This window comes from Saxophila tyrrhenica, assembly GCF_035928015.1.
Source record: "Saxophila tyrrhenica strain CCFEE 5935 chromosome Unknown scaffold_10, whole genome shotgun sequence".
NCBI lineage: Eukaryota > Fungi > Ascomycota > Dothideomycetes > Mycosphaerellales > Extremaceae > Saxophila > Saxophila tyrrhenica.
Window position 1 is genome coordinate 497,376 of NW_027041742.1, and position 14,606 is coordinate 511,981.

General features: G+C 55.6%; 6 protein-coding genes across 6 annotated transcripts; 4 read left to right on the plus strand and 2 right to left on the minus strand.

Annotated features, from left to right (window-relative positions):
* Nucleotides 1–318: 318 nt before the first annotated feature.
* LTR77_006719 (uncharacterized protein) lies at nucleotides 319–1,113 on the plus strand (the record flags this gene model as incomplete). Its single annotated transcript, XM_064803960.1, has 1 exon — nucleotides 319–1,113. The coding sequence occupies one exon, from the start codon at nucleotides 319–321 to the stop codon at nucleotides 1,111–1,113; it is 795 nt and encodes a 264-aa protein (XP_064657761.1).
* A 203-nt stretch (nucleotides 1,114–1,316) lies between these two features.
* On the minus strand, nucleotides 1,317–2,454 carry ZCCHC3 (zinc finger protein; the record flags this gene model as incomplete). The annotated part of the gene is made up of 2 exons (XM_064803961.1): nucleotides 1,317–1,441; nucleotides 1,644–2,454. The coding sequence occupies 2 exons, from the start codon at nucleotides 2,452–2,454 to the stop codon at nucleotides 1,317–1,319; spliced, it is 936 nt and encodes a 311-aa protein (XP_064657762.1).
* A 1,868-nt stretch (nucleotides 2,455–4,322) lies between these two features.
* LTR77_006721 (uncharacterized protein) lies at nucleotides 4,323–4,701 on the plus strand (the record flags this gene model as incomplete). The annotated part of the gene is made up of 2 exons (XM_064803962.1): nucleotides 4,323–4,325; nucleotides 4,375–4,701. 2 exons carry the CDS (start codon nucleotides 4,323–4,325, stop codon nucleotides 4,699–4,701), a joined length of 330 nt encoding a protein of 109 aa, XP_064657763.1.
* A 1,349-nt stretch (nucleotides 4,702–6,050) lies between these two features.
* Nucleotides 6,051–6,788, plus strand: LTR77_006722 (uncharacterized protein; the record flags this gene model as incomplete). Its single annotated transcript, XM_064803963.1, has 1 exon — nucleotides 6,051–6,788. One exon carries the CDS (start codon nucleotides 6,051–6,053, stop codon nucleotides 6,786–6,788), a length of 738 nt encoding a protein of 245 aa, XP_064657764.1.
* Nucleotides 6,789–7,827: 1,039 nt separating this feature from the next.
* On the minus strand, nucleotides 7,828–9,579 carry LTR77_006723 (uncharacterized protein; the record flags this gene model as incomplete). Its single annotated transcript, XM_064803964.1, has 1 exon — nucleotides 7,828–9,579. One exon carries the CDS (start codon nucleotides 9,577–9,579, stop codon nucleotides 7,828–7,830), a length of 1,752 nt encoding a protein of 583 aa, XP_064657765.1.
* Nucleotides 9,580–10,218: 639 nt separating this feature from the next.
* LTR77_006724 (uncharacterized protein) lies at nucleotides 10,219–14,520 on the plus strand (the record flags this gene model as incomplete). Its single annotated transcript, XM_064803965.1, has 4 exons — nucleotides 10,219–12,790; nucleotides 12,840–13,342; nucleotides 13,397–14,061; nucleotides 14,115–14,520. 4 exons carry the CDS (start codon nucleotides 10,219–10,221, stop codon nucleotides 14,518–14,520), a joined length of 4,146 nt encoding a protein of 1,381 aa, XP_064657766.1.
* Between the last annotated feature and the right edge of the window lie 86 nt (nucleotides 14,521–14,606).

Here is a 14,606-nt window from a genome sequence, read left to right on the forward strand (position 1 = left end):
TCAATGGCTCTTTCTTTCAAGCTTCGCGGAAGCCGGAGCGAGACGCTGTCCGATTCGAGCACGCTAGGCCGCATCCACGCAGAATGCGGGGAAGAAACGCCATCAGCACGTGCGCTCTGTTCCTCCTTGCGAGAACATTCGTCAGACCTACAACAACTCCTTCTGCTTCAACATCAGTATCACTGCATACCGTCGTCGACTTCAGATCCAACCAGCCTGTGATGCCTCACCATCTCCCCACCCAACAACTACTCCGGTAGCATCCAGACCAACCAACGCTTGACATCCACCAACCAACACTCTGGTAATCAATCAACCATGGTCAAGTTCTACTCCACAGCCTACACCTACGACCACCCCTTCCCCACGGTCTCCCTCGCCTACTTCCTCCGCTACCCCAACCCCTACTCCCGCCACGTCGCCTCCACCGATACCATCTCCCGCCACTACGATCCCGAGACTCAGCGCCTTACCACTGTCCGTCTGCATCTCAAACGATCTCGATTACCTCCAGCCGTGGTAAGATTATTGCCAAAGAGCAGTACGCAAGGTGCAGGCGAGGATGGCAGCACGCAGAGCTTTATTTTGGAGAGGAGCGTGGTCGATGTGAGGGAAGGGTGGATGGAGACGGAGAGTCGGAATTTGGACTGGAGGAATGTGTTGAGTGTGATTGAGCGGCAGACTTATTCGCGGCCGGGGGCAACCTCATTATCACTCGACGGCGGCGAAGGAAGGGAATCCGAGCAAACCAACGTCGCCATCACAGTGACGCTGAAGTCGCGCATCGGAGAGCAGCTTAGGAAGCGAAGGGCACGGTGGGGCGAGCAGGCGACTGCGACTTCCGTAATAGGGGGGGAGGGGAGAACAAGCGAGATGGACGGGGAGGCTGCCAGCGGAAATGAGGCAGACGAGGCGCCAGCAAGAGGAGGGTGGTTTTCTACGTGGAGCTCTGGCGCAGTGCGTTCCGCTATCGAAGCCATCAGCCTGCAGCGTACAGAGCGCAGCCAGCCGAAAGCACAGAAGGGCATGGGAGTTGTGCTGACGCGGTTACGAGAAGGCGGATTGGAAGCCGTGTTTGAGGGGATGAGGAAGGATCGGGAGATCGAGATATGACCCTCCTTTCCCGGAAAGCCCGAAGTGGTGAGACAATGGAAGAGTGTACAGATACGGTTACGATTTTTGAGCGCGGCGTTTGGAATTGTGAGCGTTTCAGAGTGACTCGGTTGACTTCTCAGCGTGTAGTATAAACCAGAGGCCCTAAGCCTGACAGGAAGACCTCCCCTCTTGTGCAATCATTTGAATTGATGTTGTGTACGCTACTGCGCATGCGAGTTCAAGAACTGAATCTCAGATCCGAACAACACCACAGGTATTATGGTAATCGAGACTCCGCCCAGCAGTCGAAAGATCAAGGGCTGATAAATCTGCCTTCCAGAGGCAGCTGATATAGGGGGTATACGAAACGCTATCAGAAGACGAAAAGCACGACTTACCTCCTCCACATACCTCCTCCACTTACCTCTGTCACCGCCCAAACATTAAACCAGAAGACACCTCACTCACTTACCTCTTCACTCACCTCGCCTCACCACTTACCTTGCACCAAACTCACCGATAATCAAACCCCCCATTGCAACACTTACACCCAAACATCACAAAGACCCCCCACTCCGCGAAGTCCTCCACGTCCAACGCATCTTTCCCGCCCACCCCACACATCTGCCCATCAAGAATCACACCCTCCTGCCGGCACGTGTAGCAGCAAGGTTTCTTTCCCGTAGCAATCGCGTGCATCGCTCGGGGATCCCGCCAGAACTGGTACCCTTGCGCGATTTTGGCGCTTAGCAGCATCCAGGTACGTTGGTTGAGGAGCGTGGACTGGATCTCCGAGCTGTGGTTGGCGATGAAAAGGTTGTAGTTGCGGAGGTGGTAGAGCATAGCGGAGCGTTGGGCTTTTTGGCGGAGGGCGGTGAGGTGGGCTGGTGAGGCGTTCGCTGCGGCGTTAGCAGCTGGAGGGGTCTGCAGTGGCGTAGAGGCTTGGTGGACAGGGAACGCAGGCATCTGCTGCTGCGGCACCTGTTGCCCTTGCTGCGCCGTCCCACTCATCGCCACATCCCCCCACCGAAACCTATTCTGCCCAACCCCCTGGCCTGTGACCATAGCATCACACATTCGCTGCTGCACGACATTCCCACACTGCTCCGTCCGATGCCCCTGCGCCCGACACACCCCACAGCGCTTGCTATACTCCACGGGCTCGGGGTTCTGGCATTCATCCCCCGTGTGTCCGCGGTAGCCACACTTCCAGCACGTCATGACGGAGCGTTGCACGCGGAAGCAGTTTCCCGGGAACGGGCAGTTGCGCTCGTAGTGGGCGGTGGTGTTGCAGGAGGCGCAGTAGTGGGCGTTGGGGCGGACGGTGGGGATGGCGGTGGCGAAGGTCCAGCCGGCCATGGGGAGGCCGCCGCTGAGGTTCGATCTTTGGGCTGTGGCATGGTTTGCGGGGGCTTGGGGGACGACAACTGCCTGGTTGTTGTTATGGTTATGGCCATTTTTGTTGTTCCGATTATGCTGATTGGAAGGATCACGACGGCATTGGGGCTGGGCGTGGCCATTGAGGCCACAGTATGTGCAGGTTGGACGGTTCTGCTGCTGGGGACCGTTGTTGGGACCGTTGTTCTGATTGTTGTTCTGGTTGTTGTTGTTCTGGTTGTTGTTCTGATTCTGCTGGTTGTTATTCTGATTTTGGTTGTATTGAAGATGCTGGTTTCGAAGTTGGCAGCCTCTTGAAGTATGGCCTGCCTGGCCGCAGTGAAAGCAGCCACGCCGGTGATCGGGCTGGTTGTTGACCGGTACGCCGTTGTTAGCATCTACATGCATATTGTCAGCAGAGTTCGGCTCAAAATGGACACGGCGGTTGCCTCTGTTTCCAGACTGACTTTGACGACCGTTGTTCTGTCGACCACGTCCGTTACTATTATCACTTCCGTACCCAGAGTCGGGACTGTTCGAACGACTGCGAGGCATTGTGGGGGAAGATCGTGAGTCGTGATTTCGTCAAATGATGAGAAAAGGAAACTGAGATCTGTCCTGCAGATGTTGATGAAGGAAATGGATGCCGGAAGGGAAGAAACCGTAAGAAGCGTAAGAATGATGAAATTGGGAAGGAGGAAGGAAGGCTGAGGGTATATGGCAGCAGACTTGGCTCTAATTTGAATCTTTGTTCATTGTGAGCATTATGTGGTATAAAGAAGATTTCGTACTTGGTGTCAGTGGATTCTGGGATGTCGTCATGGATGCCTTTGTTCACCTGAATGACTTGTGTGGGAACAAGGCAGCTTTGTCTCATTGTAGCATTGTCACGCACGTGATGCTACAACTTTTGCTGGCAGAGTCGGAACGGCCTACCTGAGCGGCTGTCCGCGAAGCAAAGTTGACAGCATGATCTTGGTGTGGCAGACACAGACATCTGCGGCATCCTACCATTGTGGCGTCCATTGCGAAGGCTCCAAGAGTCCCAGCCTTGCGCCAGCGGTTTTGTTCTCACGCTGCAAGACTGGTGAAGCATACCAGGAAGACTCAAGCCCGAAGACACTCGTTGCGGCATATAAAGGCCAGTGCTCTGAGGTTACCTCAGCGTGTCATGTTCTTGGCAAGTTGAAGCCAAAGGCTGCGTATGTGTTGTAACCATGGCCGCAGATCGACTAGTGAGTTGGATATTGCGTGAGAGGAACGCTCAGACTCCCGTATCCTTTATAGGAGGACTCGCGGGCACAGGGTGTCGCACTCTCAGCAAGTACATAAGTGCGCGGCACAGGGTTTTGGCATAGATACCACGGACACCCTGATCAGACCTGGTTTGGCAATGGTTGGCCATCTCTGCCAGGTGTGATCGTCCGGTAAGATACCCTCGATAAGTCAGATCCAGCACGTTGTGGCGGCATTGTTGGACTGTGGCTTTCTCTTCTCGGGCCATCACACTGCTCAGGCTGTGGCAGACGTGTTGGAGGCGTTATGCGGATATGCCTGGAAGTTCTTTGCTGGTTGAACTTGCGCCATCAAACAACACCAACACCGAAGGGCTCAAATAGGCACGTCTTTGGATACGACAGGCCTGCGTGAAGGCACAGCAGTCTGGCCCACAGATTGCGCTTTTAAGTTGGTTCAACATCCAGTTAAGCGCCGTGCACCTGCCGCTCTGACTGTGCCGCGAGGAGACCTTACGAACTTCAACTCGATGAATTGGATCTCTTTGTTCCTAGAATTCTGCGCCGATCAATTGCACACGACGATTCCTTTAACCCTGCTTGAAGTTCACCGAAATGGTACGTAAGCATTATTTGCAGCAGAATCAGTCGTACTGAGCGTGTTCAGCATCGACAACAGTATGCCACTGTCCTCCTCACCCTCATCTTCGACACTTTCTGGGAATCCATCGGGCACAGCAGGGAAGAAGTGGTAGCTGGAACAGCACTCGTGCTTAGATGGCTCAGTGGTGAGAAAGCTGACAACATCGACGGCTTCTACATCGTCTTCCGTGGCACCTATATCTTCCTTCGGATCGTCTTCTCCGGCTACGGCTTCTGGAGGCTGGTGGTATTGAAGGAGGATGATGCGCAGGATGCTCCAGGGCCGGACGAGAGTACTGGGCCAGGGAGCAGGAAGCGGACAAGGTGGTGGGCCGACTGCATGGACTCTTGAGCCAGCGATGGTCTGCTGGGCGGTTCTCGGCAGGAGCGTGATGAAGCTCGCCTGCCTTTTCTGCCGGTAAACAGTCTTGAAACACCATGTCCTCTGCCGTCTCAGCTGAAAGAGTGCGGATGGCTGTTGGGCCCCTTCTGAGAGCTCTCCAGTAACACGATCTCACCGATCACTGAGCCCCTCGTACGTCTGATTGCAAGCCATACGTGCATGTGCGAGAGGCATCGTCTCTGGCATCTCGGAGACCCGTATCTGAGATCTTACAACCCAGTAAAGAACCGCGCAGTCTCGGGGCACATGATCCTTCGCTGTACGTCCCGATTGCCACTCCAGATTCTGGATAATGTAGTCCGAGAACTCCATTCCTGTATTCTACGATTGTCGTTCGTGTGGAGACCAGCTCCAGTATCTCGAGGTCTGAGAACCCAGATCCTGGAGGTAGGCAAGGGGATGTCCAAATTTAGCTGTCTTTTTGACTCCATCTCTAGCATAATTAGCTCGAGATACTCTCCACCTGGGATATAATTAACAGCATTTCGAGTTGGGCTAGACACGGCTTCTACGGAAGCGTTTCCCGGATCCATCGCCTTGTCCTGAAATCTGGACAAGTTCGCCATGTTGATTGCCCTCTTCGATGGCACGCCGCACGACACTCCTCGCTGTGTGTTGGTGGAGGCAGAAGAAGGCGGCGACGGTGGCTGGTACCGCCCTCTCTGGACAGCAGCCAGCACCGTCAAGCCAACCACCAACCACCCAGCGCTTACCATCCTCGACCAGCCTCTCTGCGGCGCATGCGCAGGTCTGCCCCAATCTCCACGCCCACCTCCACGGCGGCAGGGCAGATCCCTTCTGGAAGTGCTCGTGTTCCACAACGTCCAGAAGCAGTTCAGTCGACATCCACCTCGTGGTCCCAAAATACCTTCTTCTGGGCGTTTAGTCGTCTCTCGCCCCTACACACGCTCATCTTTAGCCGCTATAGGCAGTATCCCATCCTCACGAGCAGGGTTGGCGCGGCGAGCATGGTCCTGAAGCCGAACCTTGTCAAGGTTGTTCTGTCTTCGACGTCCATTTTTGCATACGGCGTAGAACAAGCATGCGCCTCGCGGCTCTCTCACCGCGGCGGGCGGCACGGTTGCAGAGAATACGCCTGAGGTTAATGCCGGGTTCTTAGTTCGCAGAACCTAGAAGACTGTTTTGGGTCTACGCCAGATGGAGGCAGGTAAGTGCTGCTTTAATATAAGGTCTCGTGCCTCTTCTCAGTTATAGACGTCTCATCTATCTCACCTTTCCCACCCTCGTCCTCCTTACCTCTTGCCACAACACAAACCCTCTCCATCACATCCAACACAATGGTCCTCCGGATAGCTTCCCTCCTCGCCCTCAGCGCACTCCTCACTTCCGCCTACTGCATCCCCCCAGACCAACAATGCAACCGCAGATTCAAAGGCCTCCAGCAAATGACCGTCAACCAACTACAATCAAGACAACCCACGCAAGCCCTCCCAGCAAATAACAATGCAACCCTCCAATACATCGGCCTCGGCGTGGGCCTCCAAAACTACAGCTGCGCCAGCACGACATCAACACCCAAAAGCATCGGCGCCATCGCCACTCTGTTTGACGTTACCGACTACCTGCGCGACTGCGGGAACCCCAAGACATCGAAGCTGAGCCGGCAGTACCTCAAAGCGTACAACCGCGAAGCGTGTCAAGCATCCCAGGACCTGAGTGACGATAGCTGCCAGGAGGCCGTCAACTTCATGGATTTCGATGTACTGGGCAAGCATTACTTCGGCAAACCCAATGGCGCTGGAGTCCCGTTCTTCGACATCTACGATCAAGCATTCCTGTCAGCACAAAAGATTGGAGACGTTACCGCTCCGGAATCTGCGTATGATGGTGGCAAGAACGGCTTTGGGGCGGTGGACTGGCTGTTCCTCCCTGAAGATGGGTCAAATCGCTCGCAGGGGCTGTCGGAGGTCTATCGCATCCACACTGCTGGTGGCGCTCCTGATCCGCAGGGTTGCAGCAGTGGGGATGCTGTGTTGAGTTATAAGTATGCGGCGGAGTATTGGTTTTACTCATGAGTGTGGGAGGATGTTTGGAGTTGGGTTGGAAGGTTTCTTGTGGTTTACCTTACGATGGTGGATTATACCACGTTATGGAGTGAGACGGCTCCTGCAAAGGGCTCATGATATCTGGTCGGTTGCGTGGTGGTTGGCAGTATCACTTCATCTCGAACCATGAAGAGAAGTATTTAAATCGAAGAAGTTAAAACTCCCGTCTCGTCTGCTCCCAAAGGTGTGTCTCCGTTTAGGAAGGTGCTCTACGCGTATCCAGCTCGACGCGTGCTTGACTTGTTGTCCTGATAAGATCGGTTATGTTGCCTAAGTGGCGTCCCGCATTCGCAGCGGACATAAGTACAAATACTGCTTCACGTTCGTGTCTCGAAAGACTGTTGCATCGCTTCGTCCAACAGAACATCTCCGCAAGCACAAGTTCCCTCGGAGTCTTTTGAAGTCGAGTCATCTTTCCAGTCAGACCGCGCAACGAAACCGATCGACGCCCAGCTCATCAACGACCAAGCCAAGCCATATCTCCTCCAATGGCGACCCCACACCAAGCCCCCTCAAGCATAACCTGCCACTGCAAAGCCATCCGCCTCACCTTCCCACCCCTCCGCGAACCCGCCCTCGAATGCCTCTGCTCCATCTGCCGGCGCTACGGCGCCCGCTGGGCGTACTACAAGCCCGACGAAGTCAAGGTTGAAGTTGACGGCGATGCCATGGAGGGGTATATATGGAACGAGAAGAAGCTGAGCTTTAATCGTTGCAAGAAGTGCGGCTGTATGACGCATTATTCGGTGGTGGGCGATACGGAGCCACGGGTGGCGGTGAATTGTCGGATGCTGGAGAAGGAGGAGTTTAAGAGTCTTGATAGTTATGAGTCTGAGGGGGAGGGGGAGTAGTGGAGGGGTGTGCTGTTTGTGTGAGATGGGGCGGGAATGGCGAGCACAGGCTCGGAGAGAAGGGGTCGACCAAGGTGAAATCCAGTGTGTGGCAAAACTCTTAACGAGGTGTAGTTGAACGTGTCTCGCGACCCTTGGATGGAAGTCAATCTAATCCTCTAAGACCCCGTCCACGAGACACCCATCTCCCACGCCTTCGCTGCCATAAAGATACTCGCCTCATCCCAGCGCTTAGCAACAACCTGCATACCCACAGGGAGCCTCCCCTCCCCATCCTTCACCTGTCCCCAGCCCACCGGCATACTCATAGCAGGATGTCCGGTAACGTTGAACGGCGACGTGTTGAGCGTGTTCCCGATGGCGGGTTCGAAGAGATCCATCATCCGCTCGCTGAGACCTTTAGGATTCTGCTCTGTCTTGATCGATCCGGATGGGTGTTTTGGTCCGACTGTCGGATTGAGAGGTGTGAGGAGGACATCTACGTCCTCTAGCGCTTTGTCGTAGGCCGCGCGTAGCTCGTAGACGTGCATGTAAGCTTTCCTGTGCAGCGCAGGCCCATATCTCTGCTGCTGATGCGCAGCGTTCATCAGCACGTTGACAGCCGCTGGATTGCGGTTGGAGAGAGTGGTGAAATAGTGCTGTCCTACTGGCTCAGGATCCAGATGCGGCATAGGGAAGGAGAGGGTGTCAGGGGGGTTGTTGGCGACGCCTGACGGCATTGCAGGGCGCGCGGCCACGGTCCAGATGGAGGCGCCATGCTTGTGGAGTGGGATGGAGATTTCTTTGACGTCGGCCCCGAGGGCTTCGAAGCGTTCGGCTGCTGTTCTGACTGTGGATGATATGCTGGGGTCTAGTCCGGCGACGGAGAATGATTCTGTGAGGATGCCGATGCGGAGGCCTTTGGCTGCTGATGTTGAGTTCCATTCGCCTGCGTCTTTCTTTTGACCGATCCAGGTTTGGAGGTCGTTGTGGTATTGGGGGACTTGAGATGGCATCGGGCATTCTGGCGTCGGTCGGCAATCTATGCCATCGTAACCAGCCAGTACCGAAAGTAATAAAGCGGTGTCGTCTACCGTCCGTGCCATGGGCCCTACATGGTCGATCAGAGGATTCAAGCTGGCAATACCAGTATAAGGTATCAGTCCATGCGTCGCCTTCAAGCCGTATATGCCAGAGTAGGCCGCTGGCAAGCGGATGGAGCCCCCTTGATCTCCCCCGATAGCCAGATCTACACCTTCGCCAAGCGCATACTGCCTTGAATCTTGATCACTTTTCCTCGCCTCCTCCACATCGCCAATACTCAACAGCGCACCGCAACCGCTCGAGCTCCCGCCAGTGGCGTAACCAGGCATCCACGCATTATGCACCACGCCCGTATCCGAAGTATAGCTCAAAGCAAACATGGACAGGTTCTCGCATGTCGCTGTCCCCTTTACGCATCCCCCAGCACCGAGAACACGCCCAACGACTGTCGCATCTATAGGACTGATGGGATATTTCCCTCCTTTCAGGAGAGATGGGTGTCCGCCTAGAGTTAACGGGAGTCCCGCTACGCTCACGTTGTCCTTGAACGCGACCGTTCTGCCAGCCAGTGGACCATTTGATACGTTGGCATCGGTTGATGTCAGCGATGTCCGATGCGACCAGGCGTTGAGCGGGTTGTCCTTCTTGCTGGGTCGCTCATACTTTCGCTCGCCTTCCTGGACTGTGGCCGGCTTCAACCTCGGATCATGGTATTCCGGGAGGTTGAGGACGGTTTCGCAGACGGCATCGAAGCTGTTTGCGAAGAGCAGGAATTCGGTTTCATTGACGTTTCCCGACGGGATGGAGAAGCCGGCATCTTGACTGATACTCTTCAAATCTTCCGCGGTGACTGTTGGCTCTCCCGTTGATAATGAAACGATAGACATGGTCGGAAAATGACTTTGACAGACTCGTTGGCAATGAAATACACGTTCCGTAGAGTCGATCAAGACTCACTCACCTCAGCAGGGCAGAGACTCGATGGCAACGCTGGGACGGCTTAACGGCCAACATGTGCTGCCATCACGCTTCTATGACTCCACAACGGCGTGGAGTGGTATTATCGGGCAAGCAGGAAGATGCCGTCGGGATGGTTGATAGGAAGATGATAAGCGATAGGCGCGCTGGGTCGCTCCTGCTGGGCGATGTCGCCGCCAAACATTCACTCACCCGATTAGGAAAGCACCGTGGAGAATCGCCGAGAACCGCGCAGCCGCGCTTCTTCGCGCGGCCCCTCTTCCAACACTTCTCCCCTTCGCCCACCTCACGTGGCCGACCGAGCTACGTCCGATGATGATAAGGCCCACGACTCGTGAAGCTGTACCTTGCAGCAGCTCGACTATCGGCTTACCGTGGAAGTGGAGAGTTGCCAATCAGGCGAAACACCGGCCTAGCAACTGACGCGCCTTTGTTGGGCGTGATGCCGGTCTACCAAGAGTTTGGCGAAGGGTTCCCTTCTCGCTATATGATGTAGGTACACTGCTCGCTTGTTCTTCTCTTCCTCAAACATCCTCCGGCAAGAAGCAATGGCTGCCGCAACCTCCATCACCTCCGACGCCTACCACCTCGGCTGCGATGTAGGCGGGACCTTCACAGACGCGTGTGCTTTCTCCCCCAAAGGTCGCATCTTCAGAGCAAAGGTCCCCTCGACGCCGCAGGATCAGAGTATTGGCGTGAAGAATAGCATTGAGAAGCTCCGCTCCATCATCAAAGCGGCAGAGCCAGACTTCGATGGCAAGTTCGGCGCGCTCCACCATGGCTCGACTGTCGCAACCAATGCCCTGCTTGAAGGCAAAGGCGTGCCGGCCGCACTCATCGTGACAGAAGGCCACAAGGATGTGCTTGTTGCGCGGCGATCGCAAATACCTGGCGGCCTTGCGAGCTGGATTCAGTGGAGCCCGCCACCACCGATCATCCCGCTCGAGCGAACACTGCAGGTGCCGGAGCGCATTGGTGTAGATGGAGAGGTGGTCAAGCCGGTTGACAAAGATGCTCTGCGCCAGGAGCTGCAGAGAGTGAAAGGCAAGGTCCAAGCTGTGACTGTCAGCTTGCTGAACTCGTGGGTGTCCGGCAAGCATGAGCAAGAGGTAGCTGCCGTGGTGAAGGAGGTGCTTGGAGATGATGTTGCGGTATCTCTGTCACACGCGGTTCTGCCAGAGCTCGGTGAGTACGAGCGTACGGTGACCACAGCTACCAACTCTGTTGTTACTCCCGAAGTGAAGAGGTATCTAGCCGGGCTAAGAGAGAAGCTACGGGAGGATACCGCGAACGTCAGCATCCTGAAGAGCGACGGAGGTCTGACGAATCTCGATCTTGCTGGCGAACTGCCTGTGAACATCCTCATGTCTGGCCCAGCCGGCGGCGTCAAGGGCATCACGAGCATCATTGCAAAGTCGACAGAACACAAGAACTTGGTCACCCTAGATATGGGAGGTACATCGACGGATGTCGCTCTGATTCCGGATGGCCAACCATCCCTTCGCCGAGAGACAGTGGTTGGCGACCTCACTGTGCGCTCTCCCTCCGTCGACGTCAGGACGATCGGCGCCGGTGGTGGTAGTCTGGCCTTCTTCGAGCCACTGACGAATACTCTTCGCGTGGGCCCAGAGTCATCTGGAGCGAATCCAGGACCTGCTTGCTACGGAAGGGGAGGTACCCAGGCCACAGTCACAGACGCCAACCTCGTGCTTGGCTACCTACCGCAGACTCTGCTAGGCGGCGAGTTCAAACTCGACGTCGAAGCAGCAAGGACAGCAGTCTCGAATCTGGCAAAGCAGATGGGCAAGACAATGTACGAAGCTGCGGAGGCTATCATCGACCTGGCCAACGAGACAATCTACGGAGCCCTGCGACTGGTTTCTGTCGAGCGTGGCCACAACCCGGCAGACTTCGCTCTGGTTGCCTTTGGTGGCGCAGGACCCATGTGCGCCAACGCAGTTGGAAAGCTACTCGGAGCATGGCCGGTTATTGTCCCTGCAGCACCTGGCATTCTCTGTGCACAGGGCGATGCTACAACCAAGATGAGCCACGAGCTGTCCGCTTCCTTCATTCATTTGCTGTCTTCTACGAGCATGGAAGCCATCAGCAAGGAGTATCAAAGCCTGGAACAACGATGTGTACAGACTGTCAAGGACGCCCTGGAGAAGAAAGACCCGGAGCTCGCCACTGTGTATCAAGCTGCTCTCCGATACAAAGGACAAGCGTTGGAACTCACAATCAGCCTCACTGCTGAGGAGATCGCGAAGCCCATGGACGAGTTTGAACAGATCGCCCGTGCCAAGTTCGACGTTATCCACCAGCAGCAGTTCAGCTATACTCTGGAGTCCTTTGCCTTGGAGCTGACTAGGTTGACTGTCACTGTGACTGACGCTTCTCCGGACATTGAGATTCCTCGAATTCCCAAGGCCGACTCCGCAGCCCCACCAGACTCTGCAGTCATCGAGAAGAAGACGATTGTGGTACAAGGTAAAGAGCATGAAGCAACCTTCTGGGACCGCACCGCCATCAGTAAAGCTGGGTCCACCGTCAACGGCCCTTGCGTAATCGTCGAGATGGACTCCAACACACTGATCCAGCCAGGGTTCAGGGGAGAGATCGACACCGTTGGAAACATCTGCATCTCCCCCATGCCAGGCAACGAGATGCCAACCTTCCGATCAAAGACTGGTCTCGCCTCGACCGGCAAGACGGACGAGCAGAAGGCTGCTGAGGCGAAGAAGATTGTGGAAGACATCCCCACTGTGCCGACTCTCATTGGCTCCTCACTGGCAAGCATCCGTTCGGAGATGGACACTCTGATGCTGAGATGTTCCATGTCGCCGGCTATCCGCGAGCAGCAAGATGAGTTTAACGTTATCACTGATTCTTCGGGCAAGATGCTTGTTGGGCAGTTTGGCTCTTTCATCGGGCAATTTTTGAAGATCTGGACCTATAAAGTCAACCGTGGCGATGTTGAACCCATTCACGAAGGGGATGTGTTCGTCACGAACGATGTGTACGAAGTCGAGGGCGCTGTCTCTCATCTCAACGATGTGATTGTACTGCTTCCAATTTGGTTCGAGCATAAATTGGTGGGCTGGGCTGCTAACTTTGGTCACTGTGAGTGTTCGACAAAAGCGTACTGCAGTCTTCTGCTAACATCTTGCAGTGACCGATGTCCAGGGCCAAGTGCCCGGGTCCATGAGCATTAACGCCCAAACCATCTTTGACGACGGCCTCCAGGTTCCGACCATGAAGCTGTTCGACCGTGGAGTAATGAACAAGCCCATCGTCGAGCTGATGTGCCGCAACAGCAGGCAGCCCGATTGGCTTCGATCAGATCTCTTGGCCTTGATCTCTTCATGCCGCACTGCAGCGACAAGAGTATGCGAACTCTGCGAACGCTTTGGTCCCGAAGTATATGCTGCATCGACCGACATTCTGCTAAGCCGGACTCGCTCGGCCGTCAGCCAGCTGATCGAAGACCATATGAGCGATGAGCCGTCCACCTTTGTCGATTTTGTGGATGATGACGGCCACGGCAGAGGTCCATTCGCGATCAAGTGCACGCTTACGAAGCCTGCGAAGAACAAGTTGCGCTTTGACTGGGGCGGCAGCAGTCCGCAGGCGAGTAGTAGTATCAACTACTACTTGAGCGAGACTATGTTCAAGGTACGTACTCCCTTTAAACCTGACTGACAGCCCGCTAACCTTTGTCGTACATAGATGTTCGTAGGCTACTACCTCCTCACGGTGCACGCCCCCTTCACCATCCCCAACGACGGCTTCCACGACCTCCTCGAAGTCGACATCCCCCTCGGCTCCATCATCAAGCCCGTCCGTCCCGCAGCGCTCAGTTGCCGCACCCACTTCCTCGGTCGCAGTATGGACGTTATGCAAGCGCTGTTCGGGCAGAAGAACTCGGCTTTCATGACCGCGGCTGGCTTCAGCGATAGCCCGCACTTCTTCTACTCTGGCTTCAAACCGAACGGCGAGTGGTATCAGCTCTACCAGATCGCTTTTGGCGGTGTGCCAGCGAGGCCGAAGGGCGATGGGCCGGATTGCCATTGCTTGTTCCCGGCGATTAAGAGTGTGCCGACTGAGTCGATTGAGCTGAACTTCCCGGTGAGGCTGGAGGTTAATGAGGCCGTAGCGGACAGTGGTGGTGCTGGTTTCCATCGTGGCGGGAATGCGCAGAAGACGCTGTATCGGTTCTTGTCGGCTGGGGAGTTCAGCTTGCATGATGATCGTTGGTTTACCATGCCTTGGGGTGTTCGGGGTGGTAAGCCCGGGAGCAGGAGCAAGAAGGCGATCCATCGGCTGCAGAAGGACGGAGGGTATGAGGTTACGCTGCTGCCGTCCAAGTGCGATCATGTGAAGGTCAAGCCTGGGTAAGTGCTTGCAAACCCACCCGACTTGATGTAGATGCTAATATCCTCACCAGCGACCTCCTCGAATGGCAAACTTGGGGCGGCGGCGGCCTGGGCGACCCCCTCACCCGCCCCGCCGAGAGCGTCGCCCTCGAGGTCAAGCGCAAGCTCGTCACCGTCGCCGGCGCAAAGAATAACTACGGCGTCATCCTCGATCCGTCCACTCTCGAGCTCGACACCGCCGCCACAGAGACCTTGCGAGCAGACATCGAGAAAGCTGAAGCAGGCAAGGAAGCACCGCTGTACGACCGCGGAGGCAGTATGCAGGAGTTGGTGGCGAGGTGTAAAGAGGAGACGGGCTTTGAGGCGCCGAGACCGCAGTGGGAGGAGGAGATTTATGGACCTCATGTTGCGCTGCCTTATGTGCAGGAGTGGTATAAGAAGGGGAGGGAGGTGGGGTATGATATCTGGAAGGTGTAGATCTGTGAGCAAAGTAGATCATTTTATACATATCTGAATGCCCAAACCCTATCGTGTTCTGCACGGCATGCCAGTGGCAAAGCTCG